Source organism: Talpa europaea, assembly GCF_964194135.1.
Source record: "Talpa europaea genome assembly, chromosome: 4".
Taxonomy (NCBI): Eukaryota; Metazoa; Chordata; class Mammalia; order Eulipotyphla; family Talpidae; genus Talpa; species Talpa europaea.
Window position 1 is genome coordinate 115,676,291 of NC_140070.1, and position 13,466 is coordinate 115,689,756.

At 40.1% G+C, this 13,466-nt stretch overlaps 1 protein-coding gene across 1 annotated transcript in view; it reads left to right on the forward strand.

Annotated features, from left to right (window-relative positions):
* The window catches only part of LOC311169260 (UPF0524 protein C3orf70 homolog), a gene marked incomplete at both ends in the record, with an annotated part of 33,940 nt that extends 21,088 nt beyond the window's left edge, over nucleotides 1-12,852 (forward strand). Inside the window, one exon of the mRNA XM_084231069.1 lies at nucleotides 12,296-12,852. Within this exon, the coding sequence (XP_084087195.1) occupies nucleotides 12,296-12,852 (557 nt within the window). The remainder of the gene's footprint in view (nucleotides 1-12,295) is intronic.
* Between the last annotated feature and the right edge of the window lie 614 nt (nucleotides 12,853-13,466).

The window sequence follows — 13,466 nt, forward strand, 5'->3', positions numbered from 1 at the left end:
CATATTTCAGACAAAAGCAATAAAAGCCTCACTGATCTTTGTTTGAAACCATCAAGATCTCACCTGACATTTTGGGTTCACGGTCTGCAAAAGGTTCATAGAAATTCTATTTGGTTCTTTGTTAGCAACCTTTTTTTTTTTTTTTTTTTTCCATTCTGCAGTTGGTTTGCCTCTTTCAAGAACAGCTGAGGTTCTCTTTGAACAGCCATCTGCATAGTTAGATAATTCCCAGAATGGTTTCATTTGCTTAGATTAGCCCAGCTAATTCAGAATAACTGCACCTGAACATACTTCTTCCTAGCTGTGGGCTGGTGTCCTGGGGAGTGTTTTTTTAGCCCCAGCTGGTTCCCTAGAGGCCTGTGGCTTTGCATGTCTACAGAGCCTGCCTTTTCCCCTTATAAGTGATAAGTCAGTGATAATTTACAAAACTCATCAAACCCATAGACATATCACTTGGCCTTGAAATTTTGCCTTATATTACCAAATCTCATTGATGTATCCGTAGGCTAAAACCATACTAGCTTTGGGTAAAGTCTTGAATTACTACCCACCCAGTGTTGCAAAGCTTCCAAAGTACCCATCATAGTGCTAGATGTCCTAGGTTTGTGTCGAGTACCAGAATGACATGCCACTCTTACATGCTGCTCCAATTTTGTCTGGCACATCACAGGTAATCTGTGTTTCTTTTCTTGAATAGATGATTCTGCCTTTTACATTGTGTATTGTAAACAGGCAGTGATGCCTCCTCCTTGTCCTTTTGTTCACTTCCAAAAGGCACTTGTATTCTAGTTTTAGGGAAAAGAACTGTGCTATGCTTTGCCAGCCGTGATGCTCTGTTCTCATTCATGAAGTTACTAGAGGTTACTCCCAACCTAACTGCTGTACTGCTGTAATTTTTCAATCTGGAATTAAGATTAACATATTTTAGTCTATCATGATGCCTAGCTCAGGTTTTTTTTCATGCCTTTTTTTTTTTTCCTTAGAAGAAGCACTGTTTAGTTCAACAGTTTTATATATCATTCCTTTAGAGGAGAATATCCAAGGGTATTCAGTAAGCTTTCGCTGTTTTTCTTAGTGATTTTTGACATTAATTATTTACATAGAAATATTCAAATAGCAAATGTCCTTTTAAAAATAGGTTTTAGAATGCATTCTTCTAAAACTCTCTATTATTAATACTAAACAATTATCAGTTTTCCCAACTTTAAACATCTAAAGAATTATTAGTTTTTAACATACATTTGTTTTTTATTTTTAATTTATTTTTAATTTATTTTTTTACATCGTTGTCCATTTTTAAACAATATTTGCTTCCCCCCACCCCCTCAGGTGTAGTCCCCATAGAGTTTCCTTCACCAATGCACCCCTGCACCATCACCTCAGTCCCCAGTGATCCTCTCTCCTCCCTCTGATCCCTCTCTCTCCTCCTCCCCTGCAGTATAACATATAACATTTAAATCAGGCATACCTGGGAATTTTGCAAATTCAATTCCAGACCACCATAATAAAGTGAAACTGCAATAAAACAAGTCACAATTTTTTTTGGTTTTCCAGTGAATATAAAAGTTAGGTTTATAGTATACTGTAGTCCCTTAAATGTGCAAAGGCATTATGTCTAAAAAACCCAAGTGTTTACCTTAATTAAATCTGACACAGAAACAAAGTGAGCACTTGCTGTTGGAAAAAAGGTTTGATGAATGGTTGCTACAAACTTTCAATTTGAAAAAAGCACAGTATCTGCAAAGTTCAATAAAGGGATGCAGAATAAAATGATATAAGCCTGTATTTTTAGTGCAGGCTCCAGATATGTGAACTACTTAATTTCTTATAGAATGCTTAAAGTTATGCTTATGATTATACGGTACAGTAGACAGTTCAGGAAAGTACCAGCTATAGGAAACCGTACACCTTCACCTTGGTCTTTGAATCATTTGGGTCTAATCTGGAGATGGAAACCACACAATAAATTAAATTGGAAAAGAAGTTGAAAATAAAGAATTATTAACTCTAAGAAGTAGGTGACTACACGATAAAAGGAAACTCAATGTGGTTCCCTATGTCTGAGGGGAAATACCCAGAAATGACAAATATGGAATGAGATCCCCTTCCCAATGCTGGGGTTCAGCCTTTGTTGGGAAAATGTAGTTCAGCCCACAGGATAGCAGTGAAATGTGCTTCTTTATCCAGGCTTTCCTGGTCTGTAGTTGTTTGGCAAGCAGGAAGCAGCCCTCTGGAGTACAGAGGAGGTGTGGGTAGACCTCACTTAGAGTAGAATGTGGAGAGAGGGAGAGGCCTTGGGTAGCAAGGGCACGTCACATGTAGGCGGAAGCCTTTGGAATACTGGTTTCCATGTGGAGAGAGCCACAGGCAGGTTATCACAGGCAGCCCAGGACTGCAAGGTTGCCAAGGAACCTCTTGTTCTAGGTGCATGACTGGGGCCCAAGCTCCAACAGATTTCCACGCCCCTGACCCCTCATACCGCAGCAAATGGCAGACCCCCTTCCACTTGCAGTGTCCCTCTGGTGCACTCTGCTGGGAAAATTCAGCATCATACTCACTGTAAAGGAAACATGGTTAAAGAAATTGAACATGTTTTATTCAATTACCTACATACACACATGTACATATATACATAGATTGTTCACGGTGAAAGGCAGAACATATTGAAGAGAAAGTGTGGAGTTCAGAGGCAGTTGATAACCAGCACATTTATAATCTTATACCCTGGACCTCATTTTTCCTCTTTACTATTCAGTGTCTGCTAAACCGTGACTCCCTGTATATATTTTACAGCCTAACTGTTGTGAAGAAGAGTATAGGCCAAGAACAAAGCTCCAAGTTGAATTTACACCTCATTGTCCCCATTAAGGAGTCATTAAATGGGTAGTTGAGTAGTGATGCTACTTAGTTGTAAATACTGAATTTGTTACTTCTTACCCCTAACTCTTTGAATTCCCAAGTGGTACTGATGTGAAATTGCTGGCCTAAGAGAAATGAGAGGCAGTTTTATAACTGATTGAAGAAAAATATGATGAATATTTTTCATTATATTGGGAAATAGAAATTATATATAAATAGTAACTGGATTTTAATTATATCTCACTGATATTTAGAATGTATTTTATTATTGTTGTCACTGGTTTATACAAAACAAAGTTCCAGAATGCTTTATTGGTGTATATAAATCTTGTGTAATATACAAGACATGTTCCCTATGAAAATAACCTTTTATAAAGATACTTTTAAAAATTGAATAAACTGCTTCTGAGCTACTAAGGGCAGATAATTCAGATGCTTCAAGACCTTATTTCTCTTAGATCAGCCTGACCGGTTAGCATTCTTTACTTGTGAATTTCTGAACTTTTCATCCCCAGTTCAATAGATAAATGTGACAGATATCTTACTCTGCTTCTCTTAGCTTTCGTCTATCAGGAATGTCTGTCCATTGAACTCATAACTTATTTAGGGTCTGTAGGACTGTGTAGCCGTGTGCTGCTGGAATGGCAGAAAGCTACGCCCGTCCTGATGCTCTAGGTTTCCCTTTTGCTGCTTCCCGTAGGGAGTTTCTTTGTTCTCAAAATGGATTTTTTTTTTCCTAACTGCAGTTGTAGAGATCTCTTGTTCAGTCTGCTAATTCAGCCCATGCCCTAGTGATATTTGCAGAAAAAGGCAGGAAGCAGAGATGGTCTCATAAAATGCCCCTAAGCTCAAGACTTGTTATAAAGAAATCAAAGGTAATGGCTGTCATCACCATCATCATCACCATCATCACCGTCATCACCCATCTTAGATAAAGGGGGTGGTGGTACTTAATGCAGCTTTTCTCACTTTGGAATGATCCATAATCAGCCACGTTCCCATTTACTCCTCTTTCCCTCTGTCAAGCTTCTTTTGTAGTGTTTCTGTATATTGCAGGTTGTAGGCATCTAGTGCCTGCTGGGGAGTCTCTGTGTGCTGTCAGCAGCCATCTTTTTCTCTCTGAACATATGGTTTTCATGCTTCGTCTCACCTTTAGTGACCCATTCCTGGGAGAAAGCTCCCTCAGCTCTCTCGTTTCTAACCAATTACTGTATTAAAGCAGCATCACAGAACAGCCTTAGGTAGACAAGTAGGACTTTTCCAGAGTAAGTGGAAAGAGGGAGACATTTTCACTCCATGAAAACTTTGTTTTGCCACCTGAAAGAACTGAAAACTTGAGTTCCCATTCTCTGCCTTTTTTCCACTTTGGCCTATTTTAGTCAGTCTTACTTGTCAGGTTGTTCCTGAACTCTCTGGGCCTACATGGGGATCTTTCCAAATGGAATTATCTGGTGTCTGCATGTTCATGAGTTCATTGAGCACTTTGTTCAGCAGAGTAGCTCTATTGTATCCAGTCTCCCAGGGCCAAGGGAGGGCTCCTGTCTCGCATAGGTTGCTCAGTGGCTCCTTCTCTACCTCTGTTCTCTCAGCTATTTGACTTAAGTCCAGATCTGAGTGATTGTTGAAGTCTGTTTAGTGCTTTAAATTAGCCTTATCTCTGCCCATACCCTGAGAAAAGCAAAGAGAAACAGAAGCAAGTAGAAGAGCAACGCTGGTCATTTAACTTTCTCCTTAAAATTGTGGTGTCTTTGGATAAGATGAAATCTCCAACCCTTAATATGGCCTCTAGGGCCCTGCCTGGTCTGGACTTGACCAGCCCTAGCTCTCACCCTTCTTCCTCTTGCTCATCTCAGCCACTCTGGCTTCTCCCCTTCTTTGCTCAGTCCTGAGGCGCCAGTGCCGTATTTCACCATCTTCTAAGGTATGTCTTTCCCATAAGGTATGTCAGCCCCATCCAAATCTTTCCCATACCTTCTAAGGTATGTCTTTCCTGATCTCTTCCCAGCCCCATCCAAATCACGCATCTCACATGTAATTCCTCATCACTGATTCTTCCATTTCTTCCCATCACTTTTTTCCTTTTGCATTTGTTTTAAAATTTTTAATGAAGTATCTGGTTTAAAACATTATATGGGTTTCAGTTATACAATCTTGTGTGACTTAATGATAGGGATATGTCCTGAGAAATGCATCGCTAGGTGATTTCCTCACTGTGTGAATGTCACAGAGCGTACTTACACAAACCTAGACGATACGGCCCACCTGAGCTGTAGGAAGTAGCCTATTGGGACAGCTATTGGGTATGGGCTCATCATACGATGAAATGATGTTAAGTGATGTGTGACTGTACAGCATTGCAGTCCAACACCTTTGAATATACTATGTTAGGGTTGCCTATCACCCTGTAAGGTGTAGTGAAATATCTTTTTTTGTGATTATTTGTTCAAATATGTATCCCTTCCTAGACTGACATCCATAAGTGCAGGGTTGTGGTCTGTCTGCTTGCTATTTCAGCCCTATGTTCCCAGCTCAGTGCCTGACACATAATTGAGGTTCAATAAATATTAGTTCAAAATGGAATGAAAGCAGATGTGCAAAGCAGTTGTAGGGCCAGGGTGAATGGGTTGGTATGAAGGTACGGTGGTGGAGGACTATGGTCAGAGAGAATTTTACAGGCTGAGTGGAAACAGGAAGGTGGGTGGATGGAGGGCATTCCTGAGACTCAGGAATAGGGTTCATGGGCCTGGCAGGTCCAGAGGGCAGAAAGGCCTGAGTGGCTGGGAGACCCACAGGCAACTCCTATGTTCTCTAAGTCACATCAATAACAAAATGTTTTCCACTTGAAAAGATAGATATGGCTAACACTTTTACATTGATGATTGGGAAACCATAGGAATAACAACTAGATAAAAGTCAAACAGCAGAAAAGTAGCAGAATCAGGATGATATCAGGTGCATTTGGCTGTGGGATCTAGGGGCCTGCCACCTTCCAGGACATCTTCGTTCCTGCCTCTGCTCAGCCGTGTGACTTTAGATCAGAACATCAAGCTTGAAAAGCCACAGTAGTCCTCTGAAGTTCTACCATCTCTCCTCTTTCCTGTCCATCTGTATTTCTCTACCAGATTTAAACTCTCTAAAATCCATCTTTTATCATTGTCTCCTCTGTAATCTTCAGTGGTTCTCCATCGTTACCAAAATGGTACTGAGCTCAGGTCCAGCCACCCGTCACTCATAAGTCAGACATGATAGGCTGAGGTTAGGAAAGCTAAAATTTATTCAGGACCAGTACTCTGAGGACTTAGCCAAACTGTTGTCCCAAGAAATCACCTCAAATTCTGAGTCCAGGAGAGGGATGTTTAATGGGGTTTGAGGAATGCACATTTGCTGATTTATGTGATGTTAGTTTTTCCCGAGGTCATCTCTGGGCATCCGGGCCTCGGTCCCCAGGACTGCTGTGTGGCAGCTGCTTGCCATCCAGCTGGAATTCTGGTGTCAAGGTCTCAATGGTGGTCTGTTAATAAAAACCTCAAAGACATTTTTGTTCATTTCATTTCACTGTAAAAAGGAATTAGTAAAACAGCATTTGACGTAATTAATCATTTTCTCATGAAGGTTTGCCAGCAGGGGAGGAGAAGCGAAGAGAAACAAGCGGAGCAGTGCAGCTGCTGCTATCTGGAGCCTCTGCTTCTGGGCCAGGGGGTGCCCCAGAGAGGGATACCCTGTTTCAAAGGCATGAACATGTTGGCCTTGCACTCCTAAGCCCATCAGTCGTCCTCACAAACATTTATTGCCTTTTTTGCACTCTTGCTCAACCCTTTTTGAATACCAAGTGCCAAACCAACATAGTCCTGCTCTGAAACTGGCCCAGAGTGGGTCTTTTTGCTCCAGGGTTGTATCTTTTAACAACCATGTAAAATCCTTGAGTGAAACCTGGAATTCTATTCCGCTGCTTGGTGAATAGCTTTATGTAAGTTCTTACAGTTTTATTCAAGTTTTGTTTTATTTTTACTTTTTTTTAATCCTCCCTCCCCGTTTGACTGGAAGCTCCTTAGAAGTATGGCTACTTTCCCCCACAGCATCTGATTTAATAGTATAAACATGGGGCCTCCCCTGGTGGCGCAGCGGTTGAGCTCTGGGCTGCGAAGCTGCCTGCAGCCTTTGCAGTGCCGGTTCGATCCCTGGCTGCCAGTGAGGGTCCCACATGGCACGACAGACCTCTCCTGTCACGCCCGCTGCTCCCCTCAGCAGTGTGTTTTGCCACTCTGCCTGTTCTGTTCCCCGTTTTGGCTCTGGTGAATTCTCTCACCCTCCTGCGCTTCTGACTGTCCCCAGTGCTTGAATAAACAAACAAACAAATAAATAAATAAATCTTTTAAAAAAAAATATAAACATGGTATATATTCAATAATTATTTGTTAAATAAGTAAACCATGCTTCGGTTTCACTGGGGTTTTGCTTTACATTAATATATTCTACCAAACTAAAAAAGGTTTAACAATTTGAAAAATGAAGAAACTAGGATTTCACATAAATTTCTGATTGGGAATGTGAGCATATTGGGCAATATATGAATTTTAATGTTCATATAGATGGAAGTGCAAAAATATTGGTATACTGGCTTCCAGTGGAGTAGGATGGAGAGTAAGGCTGTAAAAATTATTGGTTATAATAAATGTGATGTTCTTTTTGCTTCTAGTTTGTGATATGCTACTCAACTTAGTAAATAATTCACATTGCAGATATAGCTGTATAAGAATATTTAACATTACTCTCAAAATAATGAATGCTCTTGGGAATACCATCAATATAATTATAGTTCACTGGATAAAATCAAAGAACTGAACTGTGGATGCAGTTTCCCTTTGGCCACTTAATTTTTTTCCAGTAGATTTACCTTTCTAATTATATTTTACTTAGGCTAATTTTTAAATTACTTTGTATTCCCTGAAAGCAATGTACTTCATGTGTCAAGAGGACACACATTTCACAGTCATAAAACTGTCTGTAAAAGCAAAATGCTCATTTTCCCCAAAGGACCTTTTTCAAGAATCAAAATGCACAGCTGATCCTTAAAAAAAGAATAGTTTGACAAACTGCATGCAATAGCTTAGCAAGGCATATAAATTATCTTCTACATTTGTTTGGGTTTTTCCCTCTTCCCTTTGTGCTGTATAAACAAAACAACAACAAAACCAAACAAAAACACTTCCCTCCAGGGAAATATATCTGCTATGTATTTACACTGTGCTACAAATTGGAATATTAGCAGAAGTTAAAGGTAGAGAATGACAGTGTAAACTGATAAAGGCCTGATATAAACCTAATTATTAATGAAGTAATAAAAGAACAGAGGATGTCACAGACCTAGGTCCTATAACTGATGTCTGTGTTGTCACACTAGCTTGCAAAAGTAGTTACCTCTTCACTTTCTCCCCTGCTCCAAAGAATCAGGAAGAGAACATATATTTTCAGTATCTCACTGAGGATTTGTGAGAAATGTCTGTACTACATATTATTGCTAAACACCAGAGGGAAGAACAAGCAGAATTACGAACCAAGACTTTAAAAGAATGGTGGAATTATTTACTGGTTTTGCCAGGTCTTTAGTTGAGAAACCACTGATTAAAGTGTTGAGTGAAGGTTCCCTGAAGAAAAACTGGATATATGAAATTTATTTTTCAGTTAATGATCATAATTAATATTTGTGATGTTACTCACTGTTGTATAATCAGACTGACTATTGAGAAAGTGGCTTCAGCTCCCTTGGAAAAGAGTCCAGATAAATTAATGGGTTAGTGAAGTTTATTTTTATTTTGATGTTATTTTTAAAATGGGTGTTAAATACTGTATAAGGTTTAGTCTTCACTTTTCTGTGGATGAGTTTTATGAGTGATTGAATGAGTCATTAGTAAACTAAGATTTGACTTCACAGGATTATTTTGAGACCAAACTGAAGAATGTGTGTGTGTAAATTTTTAGAAGGAGCTAGATAGAATTAAGGCTCCCTGGAGAAATGGGGCAGGGCAAATAGAGGATGAGCCAGTAACACTTTCTGGTGCCAGAAAGTACGAAAGTCTCAGGAAAAGAAGAAAAGGAATTGGGTATGTTGAAAGGACACAGGAGCTGACTTGAAGAAGCTTCTAAGAGCTAGATCTGAGACAAACTGAGCAATAAGTAGGTAATGGTAGTAACAGATTACAATTCAATGAATAAAATACCTCTGCACCCCAGCTTATGTAAGTAAGTACTTGAACAAATAAATGAGGGAGAAGAGCAGCTCTTGCTTACATGGAATCTAATTAACAAACGTAGAGGATGGAAATAGAAAGCCACTGTTTGGCAAACACCATAGTAATGACTTTTGCACACCAGATCCACCTATGCATGCTAAAATCAGTCGATGAAAACAGGACGAAAAACAGGATATTTGCATCACCTCAAAATATCTCTTCACATGATATGTAGTAATTTCAAAGAGAGAAATAACTAACTTTGGTGGAAAAACCTTGACAGAAACCACATTAAACAAGGGTTCAAAGTTATCATCTCTAATGAGATAGATCAGTAGCATGTGTTCCTGATATAATGCACTGAAAAGGGTGCAGTGTCACTTACTTGTTTCAAATTATATTTTATATATAAAAAGTTAGAGATTTAGTTGCAGTTTTAAGAAAAACATATCCCATGTTTCCTTACCCACTTTTGCAACAAACTAGTTCTGTTCATAACCAAGACGCTGCAGTGACAGTCACGTCGGAAGGCATTCCCACACTACAAGGACCTTCATGTCGCCTTTACTAGTCACACCTCTTTTTAAAAATTGGGTTGTTTTCTTATTTTTTGAATTGTACGGACTCTGTATGTTCTAGATCATTTGGCGTTTTCCCTCCAGTCTGTTAATACAGTGATTTATACCAATTAATTATTTAATTGTAAAATACACAGAAGCTACCAGTCACCACCATTTTCAAATGTGTATAGTTCAGGGTATTAACATTCTCACAGCTGTGCAGCCACCACCACCATCTAGCTCCAGAACTCTTTTCATTTGGCAAAACTGAAACTATTCTCATTAAACAACTTCTCATTCCCTCTTACCATCCAGCCCCTGGCAAGTGCTGTTCTACTTCCTGTCTTTACGAATTTGACTTCTCTAATTGCCTCATGTAAGTGGAATCACTTGGTGTTTGTCTTTTGAGTCATGTTACAGTATGGATTTTCTTGCTCTTTAAGGCTGAATAATATTCCAACATATGTATGTACCACACTTTTTATCCGTTCCATTATCAAGTATCAGTGAACTTGCGTTTCTTCCACTTTTGGCTATTGTGCATAACGCTGCTAAGAATATTTCTTCAAGATTCTGATTTTAGTTCATTGGGCTGTATACCCAAAAGTGGAATTGCTGGAGCCTATGATATCTAGATCTTTCTTTTACTCTTATTCAAGGCCTGAGTCTTTTTGAGTATCTTTGCCTTTTAGAGATTTAACTTTTTGAAAGTTCCTATCTATTTCTTTCTTTAAATAACACAGTAAACCCTTAATGAAGAGGATTGTTTAGAGACTAGAGTTCAGTGGTTATTGAATTTCCTGGCTAAGTGACCAGAAATCTTTTTGTTCCAACCCTTCCTATTATAAAACTGTGTTAGTGCGCTTTATTTTCTTGGTAAGTACAGTAGAGTAGACGTAATCAAATCTCCGATAATTCAGCATCTTGTAGTGCTGCAGGGCTATCATTGTGAACATGCATTCACAGCATAGTGAACTACAGAGTAGAAGTTGGGGGAATTGGAGCAAAGTACTAACCACTCTGGATTCATTACAATACTAAATCCTTGATATGAATTTAATATTTCTGTGTTTATAATCAAGTAAAATAGCTTAGTATCATATAATGGGTAATTGAAAGATGTTCATTAAACTTTGTTTCTCATCTGACGTCTTTTCTTTACTTTCTGGGCATCTGCATCCCCATCGACATATGTACCTGCATCAGGAGAGATGGGGCTGCCCCCCTTGCTCTGAGCAAGCACATTTACTACATGTGTAAACTGTAAAAGGGGATGGAATCTGGACCCCACAATACATCTTCCTTGCCCTACTGTATTTCTCTTTCCTTTACTATACTTCAGGGAAGGGAAAAAGCTTTGGAGCTGAAGGGATTAGAGAAGAAAAAGAGGTTGAACAGAGAAGAAGAGAAGAGAAGAGAAACAGCAAAGAAATTATGAAGAAGCACAAAGGGGGGGAGTAGGGAAAATGAGAGGAGTGGGAGAGGGAGGGGTGGAGAAGCTTCATGGATTCCCTCCATCTTTGTACCAAATATTGGCCTGAGCCCTCTGGGTCTGAAGATTAATTTCAAAGACCTCCTATGGCTGTGGCCAGTGGATAACTAAACCCCAGTTCACTTCGACTGGAATGAATTTAATCAGTCGTCTACAGTGAGCGTTGCCTGAGTGGCTGCCAGCCACTGCCCCCTGAACTTAGTAACTGCCAGCCCACCAGCCAATAATAGAAAAGACCAAAACTTCATTCTGAATATTTTGCTCACCACTTTGTGGACCAAAGGGAGTCGTTCCCTGAGTTCTCCAAGTCCCTTCTCTGCCCCTGACTGGAGATGTCTTTTTCTGATGCTGGGGCTAGAAGATTGGAGGGGAGGCTGGAAGGTCTGCCTTCTTTGCCCCTTCAGCTGATGATGCCCCTAATGCTTGGCGGGTCTATCCTATGCCAGGAGAGTCTATCTGTCCTCTTGCTTATGTGTTTATTAGACCATAAGGTTTGCATGATCGGAGCTCAGAGCACAGGCGAAGGTTTGGAGATAAGCTTCTTGATGAGCTCTGGGTCTTGAAAGAGATTATTTCATACCCTAAGCCTTACCTACTTCAGCCATTGAGGGTGACCAGGACTACCCTGTAGTTACCCATTAAGTGTGTGTGTGTGTGTGTGTGTGTATGTGTGTGTTTTCTGATCAAAATATATAGAGATCTAAAGAGTCAAAGTGTTTCATAGTAAATCGGTATGTATCCCTCCAGTTTATAAATATATATTGCATAATGATTAAAGAATAAAATGGAATTACAATTTTAAATTATACTGCTTAATAAGTTGTGTTTTTACATATCAAATCATGGATATTCTTTAGTATGATGGGTAGAGCATTTAATGTTTCCACCCAGCTGCTTCAGAGGCAGTCACAAATATAAATTAAGATTTGTAAAGTGTGTTGAGTTTCTTAGATGAAAACACCTTGATTTTATGTACCATGCTTTATTATAAATTGATATAACAATGTTGAATGATTCTGTTCCTACCTTCAAAATGTTACTGAAATATTTTGAAAAACATTCTGAGTCTTCAGGAAAGAACCCATTAAGGACTGTGTTATGTCATTTGTATGATACTCTTAGATTCCCACGACCTTTTTTTGTGTTCCCCACAGGCAAATACGTGTATCAGCCTATGACCCCTGTGGAACAGCTTCCAAGCACTGAGATTCCTGCGAAGCCCCGGGAACCCACAAACACCATCCAGATCTCAGTCTCACTCACTGAACACTTTTTGAAATTTGCATCGGTCTTCCAGCCTCCCCTCCCCCCAGATTCTCCAAGGTACTGTATGATTTCAGACCTCTTTATCGACAACTATCAGGTTAAATGTATTAATGGGAAGATGTGTTATGTGCAGAAGCAGCTGGCCCCACCTTCCCACAAAATGAGCCCCGAGGAGGTCTCTGCACACAATGCCTTAATTTCAAAAGAGAGCAATACACCAAAAATAGATCACTGCTCTTCTCCCTCAAGTTCTGAGGACTCTGGGATCAATGCGATTGGGGCTCACTATGTGGAATCGTGTGATGAGGATACAGAAGAAGGAGCAGAACTGAGTTCAGAGGAAGATTACAGTCCAGAGAGCAGCTGGGAGCCTGACGAGTGCACCCTCCTCTCCCCCTCACAGTCTGACCTGGAAGTGATCGAGACCATAGAAACCACCGTGTGAGGTGGCTGGAGCCCACACTCCAAGCCCCGCTGAGCTTTTGTACTTTTGTCTGATGGATCCTTTTTCCGATGCAGTTGGTATTTTCTACCCCTCACAACCCTAGCAGTTCAGTGGTCTGCTGATTAGTTTCACTCTTAAATTAGTCTTATAACTAAGACATTCTTTTTCTTATGAACAGTTTTCTTTTGTACCTTACTTTCTATGTAGCATCTGGTGTCATGAATTGTGACCCAGCCTTAATTTCACTGGGAACTTTGAAAGGGATGAAATGATGATCAGAATATCATTGACTAGATTGAGGAGCTTCCCAGAGTGAATGAGACAGTATTTTTTAAAAAGCCAGTTCTTCACAGAAAAACTCTGGCATTCCTTTTGGGAAGTTTTACAGGCACCCCCTGCCCAGCTAGTCCCATCTGGGAATCAGCTCACTTACGAGAACAGAGTTTGCACTGGCGAAATGCCGTGTCCCTCTCCTCTTCTCCGTCCCACCTGCACTTGGTCTGGGCCATTGTTGCCTTGGCTTACTTCCAGGAGGCTCCTGGAGGCCAGCTCGGTCCCTAGCAATGACCAGTGTCTCCACAACTCTCCATGACTCGGGGCTGAACTAGACCTTC